Source organism: Dendrobates tinctorius, unplaced genomic scaffold (assembly GCF_039654945.1).
Source record: "Dendrobates tinctorius isolate UK_male_01 unplaced genomic scaffold, ASM3965494v1 ptg000130l, whole genome shotgun sequence".
Taxonomy (NCBI): Eukaryota; Metazoa; Chordata; class Amphibia; order Anura; family Dendrobatidae; genus Dendrobates; species Dendrobates tinctorius.
Window position 1 is genome coordinate 4897976 of NW_027361798.1, and position 22747 is coordinate 4920722.

At 56.6% G+C, this 22747-nt stretch overlaps 1 protein-coding gene across 3 annotated transcripts in view; it reads right to left on the minus strand.

Moving 5' to 3' along the window:
- NRBP2 (nuclear receptor binding protein 2) overlaps positions 1-22747 on the minus strand; it is a 220915-nt gene that overhangs the window by 190994 nt on the left and 7174 nt on the right. For all 3 annotated transcript variants that reach the window (XM_073543299.1, XM_073543297.1, XM_073543300.1), the window contains exons 2-3: positions 20501-20596; positions 723-845 (exon numbers count right to left, since the gene is read on the minus strand). In XM_073543299.1, coding sequence (XP_073399400.1) covers positions 723-845; positions 20501-20596 — 219 coding nt within the window. The remainder of the gene's footprint in view (positions 1-722; positions 846-20500; positions 20597-22747) is intronic.

Genomic DNA, 22747 nt, shown 5'->3' on the forward strand with positions numbered 1-22747 from the left:
CAGCGGGAGCCTCCTGCTGTATATAAGGGGGACGCAGTGGGAGCCTCCTGCTATATATATGGAGGGGGCAGCGGGAGCCTCCTGCTGTATATACGGGGGGGCAGTGGGAGCCTCCTGCTACATACAGGGGGCTGCGGGAGCCTCTTGCTATATATATAGGGGGGGCAGCGGGAGCCTCCTGCTATATATATGGGGGTGGCAGTGGGAGCCTCCTGCTATATATACGGGGGGGGGGGGAGCGGGAGCCTCCTGCTATATATACGGGGGGCAGCGGGAGCCTCTTGCTATATATACGGGGGGGGTAGTGGGAGCCTCCTGCTATATATACGGGGGGGCAGCGGGAGCCTCCTGCTATATATAGGGGGGGCAGTGGGAGCCTCCCGCTATATATATAGGGGGGCAGAGGGAGCCTCCTGCTATATATACGGAGGGGGCAACGGGAGCCTCCTGCTATATATATACGGGGAGGGGTAGCGGGAGCCTCCTGCTATATATAATACGGAGGGGGCAGCGGGAGCCTCCTGCTATATACGGGGGGGGGCAGCGGGAGTATATACGGGGGGCAGCGGGAGCCTCCTGCTGTATTTATAGGGGGGGCAGCGGGAGACTCCTGCTATATATACGGGGGGGCAGTGGGAGCCTCCTGCTATAAATATATACGGGGGCTGCAACCCCTGCAGCCTTATGCTGTGATTTGGGGGCCCCCGTTGCACATCTTGTACCTCGTGACATTTGAAGATCCTTTTGTCGGTGAAGTGCAGCTCGTTCCACACGACTTCCACTCCTTCCTCTGTGTCCATGGCCAGGAACGTGCTCTCGATGCCGGGCATGTTGCCCTGATTCACCTGAACACAGAGAAATGCAAGGTTACTGGAGAGCCGAGCGCGGCACCCTGTATATATAAAAGTACATGTAGAAACAGTCTGTAGCAATTACAGGTGAGATGCTGAGAAGGACAATGTGCTGTGCAGCAGATAAGACAGACAGCGCTGACAGTGCAGCACCCAGCAGCCCAGGGACAACAGTCCGCTGTGAGCCACACAGGCGGGAGCCGGCCCAGGATGCACAGCTCCGCCATCTACAGAGACAGCAGGAAATACTGACAGCGCCCAGGAGACAAAATGGAGCAGAAGTAACAGAGCGAGGGGCGGCATCAGCCTGGGCTGAGGATCAGCAATATACACAGTGACTGCACCAGCAGAATAGTGAGTGCTGCTCTGGAGTATAATACAGGATGTAACTCAGAATCAGTAATGTAATGTATGTACACAGTGACTGCACCAGCAGAATAGTGAGTGCAGCTCTGGAGTATAATACAGGATGTAACTCAGGATCAGTAATGTAATGTATGTACACAGTGACTGCACCAGCAGAATAGTGAGTGCTGCTCTGGAGTATAATACAGGATGTAACTCAGAATCAGTAATGTAATGTATGTACACAGTGACTGCACCAGCAGAATAGTGAGTGCTGCTCTGGAGTATAATACAGGATGTAACTCAGGATCAGTAATGTAATGTATGTACACAGTGACTGCACCAGCAGAATAGTGAGTGCTGCTCTGGAGTATAATACAGGATGTAACTCAGAATCAGTAATGTAATGTATGTACACAGTGACTGCACCAGCAGAATAGTGAGTGCTGCTCTGGAGTATAATACAGGATGTAACTCAGAATCAGTAATGTAATGTATGTACACAGTGACTGCACCAGCAGAATAGTGAGTGCAGCTCTGGAGTATAATACAGGATGTAACTCCGGATCAGTAATGTAATGTATGTACATAGTGACTGCACCAGCAGAATAGTGAGTGCAGCTCTGGAGTATAATGCAGGATGTAACTCAGGATCAGCAATGTAATGTATGTACACAGTGACTGCACCAGCAGAATAGTGAGTGCAGCTCTGGGGTATAATACAGGATGTAGCTCAAGATCAGTAATGTTTGTTCACAGTGACTGCACCAGCAGAATAGTGAGTGCAGCTCTGGAGTATAATACAGGAGGTAACTCAGGATCAGTAATGTAATGTATGTACACAGTGACTGCACCAGCAGAATAGTGAGTGCAGCTCTGGGGTATAATACAGGATGTAACTCAGGATCAGTAATGTAATGTATGTACACAGTGACTGCACCAGCAGAATAGTGAGTGCAGCTCTGCGGTATAATACAGGATGTAACTCAGGATGAGTAATGTAATGTATGTACACAGTGACTGCACCAGCAGAATAGTGAGTGCAGCTCTGGAGTATAATACAGGATGTAACTCAGGATCAGTAATGTAATGTATGTACACAGTGACTGCACCAGCAGAATAGTGAGTGCAGCTCTGGAGTATAATACAGGATGTAACTCAGGATCAGTAATGTAATGTATGTACACAGTGACTGCACCAGTAGAATAGTGAGTGCAGCTCTGGAGTATAATACAGGATGTAACTCAGGATCAGTAATGTAATGTAACGTACACAGTGACTGCACCAGCAGAATAGTGAGCGCAGCTCTGGAGTATAATACACGATGTAACTCAGGATCAGTAATGTAATGTATGTACACAGTGACTGCACCAGCAGAATAGTGAGTGCAGCTCTGCGGTATAATACAGGAGGTAACTCAGGATGAGTAATGTAATGTATGTACACAGTGACTGCACCAGCAGAATAGTGAGTGCAGCTCTGGAGTATAATACAGGATGTAACTCAGGATCAGTAATGTAATGTATGTACACAGTGACTGCACCAGCAGAACAGAGAGTGCAGCTCTGGGGTATAATACAGGAGGTAACTCAGGATCAGTAATGTAATGTATGTACACAGTGACTGCACCAGCAGAACAGAGAGTGCAGCTCTGGGGTATAATACAGGAGGTAACTAAGGATCAGTAATGTATGTACACAGTGACTGCACCAGCAGAATAGTGAGTGCAGCTCTGGGGTATAATACAGGAGGTAACTCAGGATCAGTAATGTAATGTATGTACACAGTGACTGCACCAGCAGAATAGTGAGGCCTGCTCTGGGGTATAATACAGGATGTAACTCAGGATCAGTAATGTATGTACACAGTGACTGCACCAGCAGAATAGTGAGTGCAGCTCTGGAGTATAATACAGGAGATAACTCAGGATCAGTAATGTATGTACACAGTGACTGCACCAGCAGAATAGTGAGTGCAGCTCTGGGGTATAACACAGACTGTCGTGTTCCTGCCCCTGAAGACAACACATGTGTAGTGTGAATACCATCATGTACGTTTACTGCATTTTAAAGCGACATGTGAGATGTAAAACATCCAGAGTGTTATAGGTACAGATATTGTGGTGCGGGGCTGCAGGTAGCGTCTAAGGTACCTCTGCACGCTCAGTTCAGGGGTAGGGAAAGTATCGGATAAAGGTTAGTGCTGAGGATATAGTTACTGTTGATACAGGTAATATCTTGGGAATAGCCCAGATTGGGCAAGTAGAAAAGGGAACTGTTTTCAGCTTTAGTCAGATAGTGGAAGTGACAGTCTGAGCCTTGTGAGACAAGGCCAAGTTCAAGCTGCAGTGGGCTGAAGGCACGTGAAGTACATATTGTAGAATGTAAGTCCACGAGGACAGGGTCCCCTCCCCTCTGTACCAGTCCGTCATTGTAAATTTGTTTACTGTTAACGATATCTATAACTTTGTATGTAACCCCCTTCTCATGTACAGCACCATGGAATTAATGGCGCTATAGAAATAATATTGTCCAGATGGTATGAGGTTGTACAAATTTCCTGCGGATCTTTCTGTAATGTCTGAAGCATATGGCCCAAACTAGGCACTGAGGAGTGTGTCTTAATCCCTTCTATACCGGGGAAGCTGTAGGGAGAGGGACCGGGCTGGTGGTGTCTCTCTCATATCAGGGCCGGAATTGTCGGGACTATCACCATTGTTACCGGGGGGGGGGGGGGGGGGGGGAGGACTTTCTGACTGGAAGAGACCTTTGCACCTGACTGCAGGGGGCGGGTGTGAGATAAAAGGGATGGGTTGCACTAGAACGGGGCTCTTGGCGGGAAGACAGCATGTGCGACAGGAGAAGGTTGACTCCCTCTCCGCAGACAGACGTCAACAAGCAGGCCCGCTTTGTGCGCTCCATTCCCCCGCGCATACAGACTTTGCACCTCCAGAGACCACTATTCCTGTCGTCTCTGATGTGGCTAAGACAAACCATTCCGTACCGCTGACCACTTCTGGCCCGCGACATAGTACTCACCCAACAGTGCACGCTGAAGCAAGTAGCGTGGCCGCGGCCTCCACTCCGGGACTTAGTCCACCAACCGCGATGCAGCAGAGCAGTACCCTGTACCAGTAATATTGATACGCCGACCTCCTGGAGAGTGTTGGTCACTTGGATGGCTGTTGTGAAGGGGTTTCTCTTCACCATGGAGACTATTCTGCGATCATCCACCACTGTTGTTTCGTGGGCGCCCAGGTCTTTTTGCATTGATGAGTTCACCAGTGCTTTCTTTCTTTCTCAGGATGTACCAAACTGTAGATTTTGCCACTCCTAATGTCGTAGCAATTTCTCGGATGGGTTTTTTCTGTTTTTGCAGCTTAAGGATGGCTTGTTTCACCTGCATGGAGAGCTCCTTTGACCGCATGTTTCCTTCACAGCAAAACCTTCCAAATGCGAGCATCACACCTCAAATCAACTCCAGGCCTTATATCTGCTTAATTGAGAATGACATAACGAAGGGATTGTCCACACCTGTCCATGAAATAGCCTTGGAGTCAATTGTCCAATTACTTTTGGTCCCTTTATAAACAGGGTGGCACATGTTAAGGAGCCGAAACTCCTAAACCCTTCATCCAATGTTAATGTGGATTTCCTCAAATGAAAGCTGAAAGTCTGAACTTCAACTGCATCTGAATTGTTTTGTTTAAAATTCATTGTGGTAATGTCTAGAACCAAAATTAGAAAAATGTTGTCTCTGTCTAAATATATATGGACCTAACTGTATATTACCTCTCTCCCTGCATGGAGTATTTACTGTTATAACAACTCTTTAGAAAAATACCTGTTAACTCTTGCTCTGCCTCCTGCTTGTCACTGCATCCCGCGTTCCTGCTAGAACCTTACACTTGGCATAGTCGGCAGGATGCAGTCCAACGGCACGGAGGCGGCTGACCAAGCAGTTGGGGGTCGGACCTAGGTCCAGCATCTCTCTGGGGGCCATGTTGAATAATTTACCATGTTATGGAGATGGACTGAACGCATACAGGGTATGATGAGAATGCACCCCATGACTCCTACATTGGAAGCCGAGGTGGCCATCATGGCACTAGATCCTTACAAAGCCACAAGGTGAACTGAACGCTAGCGAATGCTGAAATGTGCTGTGTTGACGGCACCATAGGGCGTTGTGCTAACAACCAAAATCAAGTGGGCACCATCATGATAGGAGTGGGATCACTCATTTGCAGGAAAAGTCATTGAAACCACAAAAGAAAGAGAAAGTAAATGCATAGACTAAGGATCACCACAAAGTATGAAAAATACCAAGTTTTTATTTTCAGACCAGAAAAAACACACGCATTTAAAAACTTTTAAAAACGTCCACAAGAACATACATTATTGATCCAAAATCAAGAATATTGAAGTCTTCACTGGCAGAAGAATCTCTTAATATACAGAGTTAATGCATAATATCATATAGAAAAACCCTGCTGGACACATTGCATGCTACCACTCACACCTGGACAGCAGGAGATAAAAACTGAATCTGACAAGGACATAGTTAATAGGGCATAGCCCAAAATTCCTCTGACCCCTGCACAATAGCACTGAGCCTAAGGCTATGTGCACACGCTGTGGAATCTGCTGTGGTTTCTGCACCTGCGGGTCCGCAGCAGGTTCTGCTGCGTTGTACAGTACCTTTATTTTCTATGTAAAAAAAAAAAAACGCTGTGTACATGCTGCAGATTTTTACCGCGCGGTTTTGCTGCGGTTTACAATCCGCAGCATGTCAATTCTTTAGTGCAGAAACGCTGCAGTTTCACACCTTATCCATTATGAGGTGTGAAACCGCAGGGCAAAACCGCACTTCAAAATCCGCAGATCCAGAAAACTCCGTGTGCACTGAGCCTAAAGAACTCACCCAGACAATGAGTAAACTGAGTGAGAGCAGAGTAAGGTGTGAATAGAGGCAAGGATACTAGATAGTCAGGAAGGTCGCCCCGTAACCCAGAGAGCAGTGATGATAACGCCAAGTGGAGAACACGGACCAAAGCAGACCGTTGTGCTCAGAACGGCGTCGTAAACACTGATGAACTTCAACTTTCCAGTAAAGCTGAACTTGTTAAAACAAATCGTGTGTCCCCTGATGTGAGCGGCTGTTCATGGACCGGAGGACGTGGAGTCAGCGCAGACCTCCGGCCTGCAAGTGAGAGCAGTGCACTGTACACAGCGCCGCCCTGGTGGACGGGGACACGACTTGTATGTAATGTGCTAGAGTGTGAAGGTGCAGCAGCTCGTCCACAGCTGCCGTCCTTGTCACCTTACACCCCCACACTCTGCCCTCAGTACCACCCTGCCCTCTGCTCCTCCCCGCGCTCAGCCCTCAGTACCACGTGCCCTCTGCTCCTCCTCCCGCTCAGCCCTCAGTACCACGTGCCCTCTGCTCCTCCTTGCGCTCAGCCATCAGTACCACCGTGCCCTCCGCTCCTCCCCGCGCTCAGCCCTCAGTACCACCCTGCCCTCTGCTCCTCCCCGCGCTCAGCCCTCAATACCACCCTGCCCTCTGCTACTCCCCATGCTCAGCCCTCAGTACCACCGTGCCCTCTGCTCCCCACGCTTAGACCTCAGTACCACCGTGCCCTCTGCTCCTCCCGCTCAGCCCTCAGTATCACCGTGCCCTCTGCTCCTCCCCGCGCTCAGCCCTCAGTACCACCCTGCCCTCTGATCCTCCCGCTCAGCCCTCAGTACCACCGTGCCCTCTGCTCATCCCCGCGCTCAGCCCTCAGTACCACCCTGCCCTCTGCTCCTCCCGCTCAGCCCTCAGTACCACCGTGCCCTCTGCTCCTCCCGCTCAGCCCTCAGTTTCACCGTGCCCTCTGCTCCTCCCCGCGCTCAGCCCTCAGTACCACCCTGCCCTCTGCTCCACCCCGCGCTCAGCCCTCAGTACCACCCTGCCCTCTGCTCCTCCCCGCGCTCAGCCCTCAATACCACCCTGCCCTCTGCTCCTCCCCATGCTCAGCCCTCAGTACCACCGTGCCCTCTGCTCCCCACGCTTAGACCTCAATACTACCCTGCCCTCTGATCCCCCCACTCCTCCCCAAGCTCAGCCCTCAGTACCACCATGTCCTCTGCTCCCCACGCTCAGCCCTCAGTACCACCCTGCCCTCTGATCCCCTCCCTCCTCCCCACGCTCAGCCCTCAGTACCAACCTGCCTCTGCTCCCACGCTCAGCCCTCAGTACCACCCTGCCCTCTGCTCCCACGCTCACCCCTCAGTACCACCCTGCCATTTGATCCCCCTGCTCCTCTACATGCTCAACCCTCAGTACCACCCTGCCCTCTGATCCCCCCGCTCAGCCCTCAGTACCACCCTGCCCTCTGTTCCCCATGCTCAGCCCTCAGTACCACAATGTTCTCTGCTCCCCACGCTCAGCCCTCAGTACGACCCTGCCCTCTGCTCCCCACGCTCAGCCCTCAGTACCACCCTGCCCTCTGATCCCACGCTCAATCCTCAGTACAACCCTGCCCTCTGATCCCCCCGCTCCTTCCCACGCTCAGCCCTCAGTACCACCCTGCTCTCTGCTCCCCACGCTCAGCCCTCAGTACAACAATGTTCTCTGCTCCCCACGCTCAGCCCTCAGTACAACCCTGCCCTCTGTTCCCCATGCTCAGCCCTCAGTACCACCCTGCCCTCTGTTCCCCATGCTCAGCCCTCAGTACCACCCTGCCCTCTGTTCCCCATGCTCAGCCCTCAGTACCACAATGTTCTCTGCTCCCCACGCTCAGCCCTCAGTACCACCCTGCCCTCTGTTCCCCATGCTCAGCCCTCAGTACCACCCTGCCCTCTGTTCCCCATGCTCAGCCCTCAGTACCACCCTGCCCTCTGTTCCCCATGCTCAGCCCTCAGTACCACCCTGCCCTCTGTTCCCCATGCTCAGCCCTCAGTACCACAATGTTCTCTGCTCCCCACGCTCAGCCCTCAGTACCACCCTGCCCTCTGTTCCCCATGCTCAGCCCTCAGTACCACAATGTTCTCTGCTCCCCACGCTCAGCCCTCAGTACGACCCTGCCCTCTGCTCCCCACGCTCAGCCCTCAGTACCACCCTGCCCTCTGCTCCCCATGCTCAGCCCTCAGTACCACAATGTTCTCTGCTCCCCACGCTCAGCCCTCAGTACGACCCTGCCCTCTGCTCCCCACGCTCAGCCCTCAGTACCACCCTGCCCTCTGATCCCACGCTCAATCCTCAGTACCACCCTGCCCTCTGATCCCCCCGCTCCTTCCCACGCTCAGCCCTCAGGACCACCCTGCTCTCTGCTCCCCACGCTCAGCCCTCAGTACCACCGTGCCCTCTGTTCCACCCGCTCAGACCTCAGTTCCATTTTGTGCCGTCTGTTCCACCCGCTCAGACCTCAGTTCCATTGTGCCGTCTGTTCCACCTGCTCAGACGTCAGTACCACCGCTGACCTCAGCTCCCCAAGCTCAGACCTCAGAACAACCATGCTGTCTGATCCCCCCGCTCCTCCCCACGCTCAGCCCTCCGTAGCACCATGCCCTCTGCTCCTCCACAAGCTCAGCCCTCAGTACCACCGTGTCCTCTGCTCCTCCCCGCACTCATCCCTCAGTACAACCCTGCCCTCTGTTCCCCCCGCTCCTTCCCACGCTCAGCCCTCAGTACCACCCTGCCCTCTGTTCCCCATGCTCAGCCCTCAGTACCACCCTGCCCTCTGATCCCCCCGCTCCTTCCCACGCTCAGCCCTCAGTACCACCCTGCTCTCTGCTCCCCACGCTCAGCCCTCAGTACCACAATGTTCTCTGCTCCCCACGCTCAGCCCTCAGTACGACCCTGCCCTCTGTTCCCCATGCTCAGCCCTCAGTACCACCCTGCTCTCTGCTCCCCACGCTCAGCCCTCAGTACCACAATGTTCTCTGCTCCCCACGCTCAGCCCTCAGTACGACCCTGCCCTCTGTTCCCCATGCTCAGCCCTCAGTACCACCCTGCCCTCTGTTCCCCATGCTCAGCCCTCAGTACCACAATGTTCTCTGCTCCCCACGCTCAGCCCTCAGTACCACCCTGCCCTCTGACCCCACGCTCAATCCTCAGTACCACCCTGCCCTCTGATCCCCCCGCTCCTTCCCACGCTCAGCCCTCAGGACCACCCTGCCCTCTGCTCCACCCGCTCAACCCTCAGTACCATTGTGCCGTCTGTTCCACCTGCTCAGACGTCAGTTCCATTGTGCCGTCTGTTCCACCTGCTCAGACGTCAGTACCACCGCTGACCTCAGCTCCCCAAGCTCAGACCTCAGAACAACCATGCTGTCTGATCCCCCCGCTCCTCCCCACGCTCAGCCCTCCGTAGCACCATGCCCTCTGCTCCTCCACAAGCTCAGCCCTCAGTACCACCGTGTCCTCTGCTCCTCCCCGCACTCATCCCTCAGTACCACCATGCCCCGTGCTCCTCCCCACTCAATTCCATTCCTTTCCGCGCTCTGAACCCCCTTTCTCCTCACACGCGCTCTGTCCCATTCTGCCCACCCTCACGTTCTCCCTCTACGCTCTATCCTCAGGACCCCAGCGTGCATTGCCCCTCCTCAAGCTTTGTTCTACTTTCTCTCCTGCGCTATGCAACCCCTTTCTCCTCTACACGCACTCTTCCCCATTCCCTCCGCACTCCAACCCTGACCCCCCTGCCGGCTCTGTGACCCATTTTCTCTGCACACTCTACCCCCAGCTCCCCCAGAGCATTCTACCCTCCGTTCCGCTCACGCTCTGCCCCGCATAATACCCCCACTCAGCTCGTCTGTCCCATGTCCACCTCGCTATCACCCGTTCTCTCCGCACACTCTGCCCCACGTTATACCCCTGTCCCTCCAACTCACCTCACTCCATCCCCCTTTCCCCCATTATCCATCTCGCCCTACCCAGTCACCCCATACGCACTCTGATCCACCCCCATTCCCAAAGGTTCTGCCCCCACTCCCCCCCTCACTCTGCCCCCCATTTCCCCCTTGCTAGGTCCCCCCTCGCTCTTCCCCCCCCATTTCCCCCCCTCTATCTGCCCCACATTTCCTCCTTGCTATGTCCCCCCTCACTCTTCCCCCCCATTTCCCCCATCACTCTGCCCCCCCGGTACAGTGCAGTATGCGGCCATGTGCTGGCGGTCTGCATGAAATCAGCTTATAAATGAAGGTCAGAGACGAGGACGGCTCGGCGCTGTCCCGATGCAGGACGTCGGCCGGTCACACGGAGCAGAACAATGTCCTATTGTTGTGCAGCGACCGCTGCACGACCCGTACAGAGCAGGAGCGGACGGGTCTTATGTCCCGGTCCCCGCAGACAGAGGCCGGGGCCACTGTGACCAAGTGCTACGAAGGATTTCTGACAATGGCAATAATCTGCTACAATGTGTCAGCGCAGGGACAATGGGTCGGAGTGGTTGTGTGGTGGTCCGGCCATTAACTCCCATCTGCTCTACAGGCTGATCACAAGGAAAGTACAGCCGCCCCCCCACCCCATATGGACCAGATCACACCGATCACAAGATCACCAGAGAGCGGGAAAACCTGAGAGGAGACACCAGGAGGAATAACTGCAGTCACACAGCTCACAATCAGCTGTAGAGAAGGATAAACCTGAGAGGAGACTGCCAGGAGGAATAAATGCAGTTACACAGCTCACAATCAGCTGTAGAGGAGGATAAACCTGAGAGGAGACTGCCAGGAGGAATAAATGCAGTTACACAGCTCACACTCAGCTGTAGAGAAGGATAAACCTGAGAGGAGAGACTGCCAGGAGGAATAACTGCAGTCACACAACTCACACTCAGCTGTAGAGGAGGATAAACCTGAGAGGAGACTGCCAGGAGGAATAAATGCAGTCACACAGCTCACAATCAGCTGTAGAGGAGGATAAACCTGAGAGGAGACGCCAGGAGGAATAACTGCAGTCACACAGCTCACACTCAGCTGTAGAGAAGGATAAACCTGAGAGGGAGACTGCCAGGAGGAATAAATGCAGTTACACAGCTCACAATCAGCTGTAGAGAAGGATAAACCTGAGAGGAGACTGCCAGGAGGAATAAATGCAGTCACACAGCTCACAATCAGCTGTAGAGAAGGATAAACCTGAGAGGAGAGACTGCCAGGAGGAATAACTGCAGTCACACAGCTCACACTCAGCTGTAGAGGAGGATAAACCTGAGAGGAGACTGCCAGGAGGAATAAATGCAGTTACACAGCTCACAATCAGCTGTAGAGAAGGATAAACCTGAGAGGAGAGACTGCCAGGAGGAATAACTGCAGTCACACAGCTCACACTCAGCTGTAGAGGAGGATAAACCTGAGAGGAGACTGCCAGGAGGAATAAATGCAGTCACACAGCTCACAATCAGCTGTAGAGGAGGATAAACCTGAGAGGAGACGCCAGGAGGAATAACTGCAGTCACACAGCTCACACTCAGCTGTAGAGATGGATAAACCTGAGAGGGAGACTGCCAGGAGGAATAAATGCAGTTACACAGCTCACAATCAGCTGTAGAGGAGGATAAACCTGAGAGGAGACTGCCAGGAGGAATAACCACATTCACACAGCTCATACTCAGCTGTAGAGAAGGATAAACCTGAGAGGAGACTGCCAGGAGGAATAACTGCAGTCACACAGCTCACACTCAGCTGTAGAGAAGGATAAACCTGAGAGGAGAGACTGCCAGGAGGAATAAATGCAGTTACACAGCTCACAATCAGCTGTAGAGAAGGATAAACCTGAGAGGAGAGACTGCCAGGAGGAATAACTGCAGTCACACAGCTCACACTCGGCTGTAGAGGAGGATAAACCTGAGAGGAGACTGCCAGGAGGAATAACCACAATCACACAGCTCACACTCTGCTGTAGAGAGGAGGATAAACCTGAGAGGAGACTGCTAGAAAGAATAACCGCAGTCACACAGCTCACACTCAGCTGTAGAGGAGGATAAACCTGAGAGGAGACTGCCAGGAGGAATAACCACAGTCACACAGCTCACACTCAGATGTAGAGAGGAGGATAAACCTGAGAGGAGACTGCCAGGAGTATTAACCACAGCCACACAGCTCACACTCAGCTGTAGAGAAGGGGATAAACCTGAGAGGGAGACTGCCAGGAGGAATAACTGCAGTCACACAGCTCACACTCAGCTGTAGAGAGGAGGATAAACCTGAGAGGAGACTGCCAGGAGGAATAACCACAATCACACAGCTCACACTCAGCTGTAGAGAGGAGGATAAACCTGAGAGGAGACTGCTAGAAAGAATAACCGCAGTCACACAGCTCACACTCAGCTGTAGAGGAGGATAAACCTGAGAGGAGACTGCTAGAAAGAATAACCGCAGTCACACAGCTCACACTCAGCTGTAGAGGAGGATAAACCTGAGAGGAGACTGCCAGGAGGAATAACCACAGTCACACAGCTCACACTCAGATGTAGAGAGGAGGATAAACCTGAGAGGAGACTGCCAGGAGGATTAACCACAGCCACACAGCTCACACTCATCTGTAGAGAAGGGGATAAACCTGAGAGGGAGACTGCCAGGAGGAATAACTGCAGTCACACAGCTCACACTCAGCTGTAGAGGAGGATAAACCTGAGAGGAGACTGCCAGGAGGAATAACTGCAGTCACACAGCTCACTCTCAGCTGTAGAGGAGGATAAACCTGAGAGGAGATTGCCAGGAGGAATAACCACATTCACACAGCTCATACTCAGCTGTAGAGAAGGATAAACCTGAGAGGAGACTGCTAGAAGGAATAACCACAGTCACACAGCTCATACTCAGCTGTAGATGGGATAAACCTCAGAGGAGACTGCCAGGAGGATTAACAACAGCCACACAGCTCACACTCAGCTGTAGAGAGGAGGATAAACCTGAGAGATTGCCAGGAGAAATAACCACAGCCACACAGCTCACACTCAGCTGTAGAAAAGGGGATAAACCTGAGAGGAGACTGCCAGGAGGAATAACCGCAGTCACGCAGCTCATACTCAGCTGTAGAGAGGAGGATAAACCTGAGAGGAGACTGCCAGGAGGAATAACCGCAGTCACACAGCTCACACTCAGCTGTAAAGGAGGATAAACCTGAGAGGAGAGACTGCCAGGAGGAATAACCGCAATCACACAGCTCACACTCAGCTGTAGAGGAGGATAAACCTGAGAGGAGACTGCCAGGAGGAATAACCGCAGTCACACAGCTCACACTCAGCTGTAGAGAGGAGGATAAACCTGAGAGGAGACTGCCAGGAGGAATAACCGCAGTCACACAGCTCACACTCAGCTGTAGAGAGGAGGATAAACCTGAGAGGAGACTGCCAGGAGGAATAACCGCAGTCACACAGCTCACACTCAGCTGTAGAGAGGAGGATAAACCTGAGAGATTGCCAGGAGAAATAACCACAGCCACACAGCTCACACTCAGCTGTAGAAAAGGGGATAAACCTGAGAGGAGACTGCCAGGAGGAATAACCGCAGTCACGCAGCTCATACTCAGCTGTAGAGAGGAGGATAAACCTGAGAGGAGACTGCCAGGAGGAATAACCGCAGTCACACAGCTCACACTCAGCTGTAAAGGAGGATAAACCTGAGAGGAGACTGCCAGGAGGAATAACCGCAATCACACAGCTCACACTCAGCTGTAGAGGAGGATAAACCTGAGAGGAGACTGCCAGGAGGAATAACCGCAGTCACACAGCTCACACTCAGCTGTAGAGAGGAGGATAAACCTGAGAGGAGACTGCCAGGAGGAATAACCGCAGTCACACAGCTCACACTCAGCTGTAGAGAGGAGGATAAACCTGAGAGGAGACTGCCAGGAGGAATAACCGCAGTCACACAGCTCACACTCAGCTGTAGAGAGGAGACTGCCAGGAGGAATAACCGCAGTCACACAGCTCACACTCAGATGTAGAGAGGAGGATAAACCTGAGAGGAGAGGCCGCCCTGTAATGCAGGGAACGAGTTGACGTCTAACCGGTCAGTAGGGGATCAAATACTTTTTTCTCACTGCAAAATGCAAATAAATGTATATAATTTATACAATGTGATTTTCTGGATTTTAATTGTGATATTCTGTGTCTCAATGTTAAAAGTAACCTGCCCTTAAAATTATAGACTGCTCATGTCTGTGTCAGTGGGCGAACTTACAAAATCAGCAAGGGATCAAATACTTATTTCCCCCACTGGATATATACCCCCCCCGTGTGGTGCTATTAGGCCATGTGCACACGCCGCGGATCAGCAGCAGTTCTGCAGACAGTGTACAGTACAATGTAAGTCTGTGGGATTTACAATCCGCTGTGCACACGCTGAGGTTTTTCAACTGCGGAAAAGCTGCGGTTTTATATCCGCAGAAAGAAATGACATGTCAATTCTTTCTGTGGATTCTGCTGCGGTTTGCCATCTCCTCCATTGTCCAGGTGCCAAACCGCAGGGGAAACCACAGGCCAATCCGCAGGTCATTTTACCTGCGGATCCACACATACAAATCCACGGGTGAATCCGCAGCGTGTGCACATAGCCTTAGGGGCTGTCGCCCCATCCCCCGCCGGCCTCACCAGAGGTGTCGGCGTTTCCTCTTATCAGGAATCTGCAGCGCACAGACGGGATCTGCTGATCAGAGATCTGCGCCCCAGCCTGATCTACACCACCAAAGCTAAGGGTATGCCGCACCCTGCACAGAACACACGGGCCGTTCACATCCCATATTGCCGGGGGTCAGACGTAAGTCCCAAGGGGCCCCGATGTAGCAAAAACGCAGGGAGAAAAGTGCTGATCCGGGACATGTCTCCATACTTCATCGCACAGAATAGAGAATGGGCGGTGGACGGCGGATGCCCCCCCACTCACTGACTGAGCCCGGGCCCCATCCTCCCCCACTGACAGTGCCCGGCCCCGCTCTCCCCCACTGTGCCTGGACCCCGCCACCCCACCACCACTGTGCCCGGGCCCCGTCCCCCCCACCACCACTGTGCCCGGGCCCTGTCCCCCCCCACCACCACTGTGCCCGGGCCCCGTCCCCCCCACCACCACTGTGCCCGGGCCCCGTCCCCCCCACCACCACTGTGCCCGTGCCCCGTCCCCCCCCACCACTGTGCCCGGGCCCCGTCTCCCCACCACCACCACTGTGCCCTGCCCGGGCCCCGTCCCCCCCCCTACCACTGTGCCTGGGCCCCGTTCCCCCCACCACCACTGTGCCTGGGCCCTGTCCCCCCCCACCACCACTGTGCCTGGGCCCCGTCCCCCCACCACCACTGTGTCCGGGACCAACCCCCGCCCCACTGCCTCCCTCGGGCCCCATCCCCCCACTATGCCCGGACCCCGCCCCCACCACCACTGTGCCCGGGCCTCGTCCCCCCCACCGCCACTGTGCCCGGGCCTCGTCCCCCCCACCGCCACTGTGCCCGGGCCCCGTCCCCCCCACCGCCACTGTGCCCGGGCCCCGTCCCCCCCACCGCCACTGTGCCCGGGCCCCGTCCCCCCCACCGCCACTGTGCCCGGGCCCCGTCCCCCCCACCGCCACTGTGCCCGTGCCCCGTCCCCCCCCACCACTGTGCCCGGGCCCCGTCTCCCCACCACCACCACTGTGCCCTGCCCGGGCCCCGTCCCCCCCCCTACCACTGTGCCTGGGCCCCGTCCCCCCCACCACCACTGTGCCTGGGCCCTGTCCCCCCCCACCACCACTGTGCCTGGGCCCCGTCCCCCCACCACCACTGTGTCCGGGACCAACCCCCGCCCCACTGCCTCCCTCGGGCCCCATCCCCCCACTATGCCCGGACCCCGCCCCCCCACCACTGTGCCCGGGCCCCGTCCCCCCCACCACCACTGTGCCCGGGCCCCGTCCCCCCCACCGCCACTGTGCCCGGGCCTCGTCCCCCCCACCGCCACTGTGCCCGGGCCCCGTCCCCCCCACCGCCACTGTGCCCGGGCCCCGTCCCCCCCACCGCCACTGTGCCCGGGCCCCGTCCCCCCCACCGCCACTGTGCCCGGGCCTCGTCCCCCCCACCGCCACTGTGCCCGGGCCCCGTCCCCCCCACCACCACTGTGCCCGTGCCCCGTCCCCCCCCACCACTGTGCCCGGGCCCCGTCTCCCCACCACCACCACTGTGCCCTGCCCGGGCCCCGTCCCCCCCCTACCACTGTGCCTGGGCCCCGTCCCCCCCACCACCACTGTGCCTGGGCCCTGTCCCCCCCCACCACCACTGTGCCTGGGCCCCGTCCCCCCCCACCACCACTGTGTCGGGGACCAACCCCCGCCCCACTGCCTCCCTCGGGCCCCATCCCCCCACTATGCCCGGGCCCCGTCCCCCCCACCGCCACTGTGCCCGGGCCCCGTCCCCCCCACCGCCACTGTGCCCGGGCCCCGTCCCCCCCACCGCCACTGTGCCCGGGCCTCGTCCCCCCCCCCCGCCACTGTGCCCGGGCCTCGTCCCCCCCCCCCGCCACTGTGCCCGGGCCCCGTCCCCCCCCCCGCCACTGTGCCCGGGCCCCGTCCCCCCCACCGCCACTGTGCCCGGGCCCCGTCCCCCCCACCGCCACTGTGCCCGGGCCCCGTCCCCCCACCGCCACTGTGCCCGGGACCCGTCCCCCCCACCGCCACTGTGCCCGGGACCCGTCCCCCCCACCACCACTGTGCCTGGGCCCCGTCCCCCCCGCCACCACTGTGCCTGGGCCCCATCCCCCCCGCCACCACTGTGCCTGGGCCCCGTCCCCCCCGCCACCACTGTGCCTGGGCCCCGTCCCCCCCGCCACCACTGTGCCTGGGCCCCGTCCCCCCCACCACCACTGTGCCCTGGACCAACCCCGCCCCACTGCCTCCCTCGGGCCCCGTCCCCCCACTGTCCCCAGACTCTTTCATGCCGCTGTGATGGAGGCAGGATGGGTTTATCGCTGTCCTCTGGAGGGAGCAGATGTTGTGTTCGGGTCTCCTTGTGAGGTGGATACTTCAGGTGGATACTCAAGGATCCCGGGTCCAGGTGGGCTCAAGGATCCTGCGTCCAGGTGGCTTCAAGGATCCCGGGTCCAGGTGGGCTCAAGGATCCCGGGTCCAGGTGGGCTCAAGGATCCCGGGTCCAGGAGGGCTCAAGGATCCCGGGTCCAGGAGGGCTCAAGGATCCCGGGTCCAGGAGGGCTCAAGGATCCCGGGTCCAGGAGGGCTCAAGGATCCCGGGTCCAGGAGGGCTCAAGGATTCCGGGTCCAAGTGGGCTCATGGATCCCGGGCATTGATGCTGTAGAAATAAGACAGGTGTGGGGCGAGGACTTGGGGCACTGGCGGCCGCAGGACAGAATGGAGGTAGATGCCGGCCAGGAGCAGACGGAGGAGCACAGAGACACACAGGTGAGGGTCCTAGTGGGCTAGTTCTAGGCAGATGATGCCAGGAGCCCCGGCCACTTGTGAAACCCAGTGAGGAGCACAGCAGAGGGGAGCGGCCTTTGGGGAAAGTGGTGCAGCCCTGTAGCGCCGCATGCGTAACATGTTGTTCTAAGCAGAGGGGATGTCTCCACGGTCAGTATCCGGCAGCGCATTGGAGAAGCACACGTCCACAGCGCTGCCGGCTTTTATACGCGCAATGATTCCGCATGTGTTCACTGAACCGTGCGGATTCACCGCGTCCTATACATTGTACGGGTGACTGAGCGTCTCCACAACAGACAGACATGCTGCGGTCTGGAAAGACGCTCCGCACGTGCGTATACGCAGGGAAGCCGCGGGTTGTCGCAGCATGTTTAGTGGAGATGGGATTTCAAATCCCCTCCACTATGCTGTAACATCTGGACGCTGCGGCTGTACGGAGCGTCCAACCCACAGCGTTTATTGACCGTGGAAACATACCCTTACCCCTCTATATAAAGCTCGGCATTGATGGCGCCTCTCACCTGTGCTGCCGCTGCCATAGGCACGGATGCCCCCATACATCAGAGATGCAGAAATGTGCGCTGACAGCAAGCCCGGACGGCCTCTCTCCCCGATAGCAAGCCCGGACGGCCCCCCTCTCCTCGATAGCAAGCCCGGACGGCCCCCCTCTCCTCGATAGCAAGGTGGACGGCCCCTCTCCTCGATAGCAAGCCCGGATGGCCCCTCTCCTCGATAGCAAGCCCGGACGGCCCCTTTCCTCGATAGCAAGGTGGACGGCCCCTCTCCTCGATAGCAAGCCCGGACGGCCCCTCTCCTCGATAGCAAGCCCGGACGGCCCCTCTCCTCGATAGCAAGCCCGGACGGCCCCTCTCCTCGATAGCAAGCCCGGACGGCCCCTCTCCTCGATAGCAAGCCCGGACGGCCCCTCTCCTCGATAGCAAGCCCGGACGGCCCCTCTCCTCGATAGCAAGCCCGGACGGCCCCTCTCCTCGATAGCAAGCCCGGACGCCCCCTCTCCTCGATAGCAAGGTGGACGGCCCCTCTCCTCGATAGCAAGCCCGGACGGCCCCTCTCCTCGATAGCAAGCCCGGACGGCCCCTCTCCTCGATAGCAAGCCCGGACGGCCCCTCTCCTCGATAGCAAGCCCGGACGGCCCCTCTCCTCGATAGCAAGCCCGGACGGCCCCTCTCCTCGATAGCAAGCCCGGACGGCCCCTCTCCTCGATAGCAAGCCCGGACGGCCCCTCTCCTCGATAGCAAGCCCGGACGGCCCCTCTCCTCGATAGCAAGCCCGGACGGCCCCTCTCCTCGATAGCAAGCCCGGACGGCCCCTCTCCTCGATAGCAAGCCCGGACGGCCCCTCTCCTCGATAGCAAGCCCGGACGGCCCCTCTCCTCGATAGCAAGCCCGGACGGCCCCTCTCCTCGATAGCAAGCCCGGACGGCCCCTCTCCTCGATAGCAAGCCCGGACGGCCCCTCTCCTCGATAGCAAGCCCGGACGGCCCCTCTCCTCGATAGCAAGCCCGGACGGCCCCTCTCCTCGATAGCAAGCCCGGACGGCCCCTCTCCTCGATAGCAAGCCCGGACGGTCCCTCTCCTCGATAGCAAGCCCGGACGGCCCCTCTCCTCGATAGCAAGGCGGACGGCCCCTCTCCTCGATAGCAAGCACGAACGGCCCCTCTCCTCGACAGCTAGCCGGACGGCCCCTCTCCTGAGTCCGCAGGTCAGAGTGTCTGGGGCTTCCGTGATTTCACATTCTGATTCCTCCGATCACAGAACAGTTTTCCATTTTGCATCTGTCCATTATCTTCGGCTCAGAGAGGATGGCAGCGTTACTGGATTGTGTGGATATTTGTTTTTTCCCCACATGATGGAGCCGTCACTTACAATTGTGGATTGTACGGTGACCTGTGATCACAGATGATGACTTCTGGATTATTCCTGAGCCCATCATGGCTGTATACGATGCAGTGTGGCCCTCGGCCGGAGATGACGAGCCTCCCATGCTGAGCGTCGGCATTGCCCCTTGTGTACATGAATTTCTCCACAATCTCTGGATCCACTGACGATTTCTTGGGCTGTAGATGGAGGATATTATTTGCAGTCTTTGCGGTTTGATGTTGAGGAACATTTTCTGTAATTGTTCCACAGTTTTTAGCTGCAGTTGTGACAGATCAGTGACCTCTGACCATCTTTGCTCCTGGGAGACTCTGCCTCTCTGACACGCTCATACTGTACCACTTACTTCTCCAGCCTTTTCTTATCCGTCCTGAGATTTGTGGCTGCCGTCAGTTTCTAAATTTGGTAATCTGCTAAATAAAATGGAATAATGTCCGATGGTCACCGCCTGATCTGTCCTGTGTGACGAAGTGCAGAGGCCGGAGATTCCCGGATCATCGTGTACATTTTACACAGTTGAGTAGAATATACATCTGGATGTTTACACAGACACCGGCGCCATTATATACGCACAGTGCGGTACATACAGACACTAACTCATAATATACTGGAGAAAAGGCTACACTGAGATCACAGCTGCCTGGCATCCCATAATGTGGTCAGTGTATGACCCCACGTGCACGATCGCTCTCCTGCTCCGGAGGAGGTGGTCTCCCTTGGCACCACCTGTGGCACTACGTGGCAGTGCGTCACTGTCGTCAGCGCCATAATCCTCCGGAACCGGCCCGCACGAGACAATGTCCTGCTCCTGTGTACAGCCTGACCATGGCTCTGAGGACGTGACCCCAGTACCCGGGATCAGCCAGGGCTGCCGGCGTCACGTGGAGCCTTGGTCATGCCGGATGATGCCACGGACTGATATAATGGGTGGATTCATCATGGACGGCGGTGGGACCATTGTCACCACAAGATTCTGGAAACCCCGTATACTTCGCTATTAAAGGGGACGTCCGGTAATCACACACCTGTTCCTTCCTCTTGTGCCAGCGGCCGCAGGGGCTCTCCTCCAGCACCTCACTCTCATCCTCACTCTCCTCGTCCTTCTCCTTCTCCGGCTTCTTCTACAAGAGAAGAGGAGCGTCAGCGCCATGATGGTGTACACAGCGAATGTAGGAGCTGCACCGAGTGTGCGCGGAGCGGTAACAGTAGAGGTAAAGCTGCACTGAGTGTGTGCAGAGCGGAGACAGGAGCGGTGTAGCTGCACCAAGTCTATGTGGAGCGATGACAGGAGCGGTGTAGCTACACTGAGTGTGTGCGGAGCGGTAACAGTAGAGGTGAAGCTGCGCCGAGTGTGTGCGGAGCGATAACAGTAGAGGTGAAGCTGCACTGAGTGTGTGCAGAGCGGTGACAGGAGTGGTGTAGCTGCACTGAGTGTGTGCGGAGCGGTAACAGTAGAGGTGAAGCTGCGCCGAGTGTGCGGAGCGATGACAGGTGCGGTGTAGCTGCACCAAGTCTATGCAGAGCAATGACAGGAAAGGTGAAGCTGCACCGAGTGTGTGCGGAGCGATGACAGGAGCGCTGTAGCTGCACCGAGCGTGTGCGGAGTGGTGACAGGAGTGGTGTAGCTGCACTGAGTGTGTGCGGAGCGGTAACAGTAGAGGTGAAGCTGCGCCGCCGAGTATGTGCGGAGCGATGACAGGAGCGGTGTAGCTGCACTGAGTGTGTGCGGAGCAGTAACAGTAGAGGTGAAGCTGCGCCGCCGAGTATGTGCGGAGCGATGACAGGAGCGGTGTAGCTGCACTGAGTGTGTGCGGAGCGGTAACAGTAGAGGTGAAGCTGCGCCGAGTGTGTGCGGAGCGATAACAGTAGAGGTGAAGCTGCACTGAGTGTGTGCAGAGCGGTGACAGGAGTGGTGTAGCTGCACTGAGTGTGTGCGGAGCGGTAACAGTAGAGGTGAAGCTGCGCCGAGTATGTGCGGAGCGATGACAGGTGCGGTGTAGCTGCACCAAGTCTATGCGGAGCGATGACAGGAAAGGTGAAACTGCACCGAGTGTGTGCAGAGCAATGACAGGAGCGCTGTAGCTGCACCGAGCGTGTGCGGAGCGATGACAGGAGCGGTGTAGCTGCACTGAGTGTGTGCGGAGAGATGACAGGAGCGGTGTAGCTGTACCGAGCGTGTGCGGAGCGGTGACAGGAGTGGTATAGCTGCACCGAGTGTGTGCAGAGCAATGATAGGAGCGCTGTAGCTGCACCGAGTGTGTGCAGAGCAATGATAGGAGCGCTGTAGCTGCACCGAGTGTGTGCAGAGTGATGACAGGAGCGGTGTAGCTGCACCGAGTGTGTGCGGAGCGATGACAGGAGTGGTGTAGCTGCACGGAGTGTGTGCGGAGCGGTGACAGGAGCGGGGCAGCTGCACCGTGTGTGCAGAGCGGTGTAGCTGCACCGAGTGTGTGCGGAGCGATGACAGGAGTGGTGTAGCTGCACCGAGTGTGTGCAGAGCAATGATAGGAGCGCTGTAGCTGCACCGAGTGAGTGCAGAGCAATGATAGGAGCGATGTAGCTGCACCGAGTGTGTGCGGAGCAGTGATAGGAGCGCTGTAGCTGCACCGAGTGTGTGTGGAGCGGTGATCGCAGAGCTGTAGCTGCACCGAGTGTGTGCGGAGCGGTGATAGGAGCGCTGTAGCTGCACCGAGTGTGTGCGGAGCGGTGATAGGAGCGCTGTAGCTGCACCGAGTGTGTGCGGAGCGATGACAGGAGCGCTGTAGCTGCACCGAGTGTGTGCGGAGCGGTGATAGGAGTGCTGTAGCTGCACCGAGTGTGTGCGGAGCGGTGATAGGAGCGCTGTAGCTGCACCGAGTATGTGCGGAGCGATGACAGGAGTGGTGTAGCTGCACCGAGTGTGTGCAGAGCAATGATAGGAGCGCTGTAGCTGCACCGAGTGAGTGCAGAGCAATGATAGGAGCGATGTAGCTGCACCGAGTGTGTGCGGAGCAGTGATAGGAGCGCTGTAGCTGCACCGAGTGTGTGTGGAGCGGTGATCGCAGAGCTGTAGCTGCACCGAGTGTGTGCGGAGCGGTGATAGGAGCGCTGTAGCTGCACCGAGTGTGTGCGGAGCGGTGATAGGAGCGCTGTAGCTGCACCGAGTGTGTGCGGAGCGATGACAGGAGCGCTGTAGCTGCACCGAGTGTGTGCGGAGCGGTGATAGGAGTGCTGTAGCTGCACCGAGTGTGTGCGGAGCGGTGATAGGAGCGCTGTAGCTGCACCGAGTATGT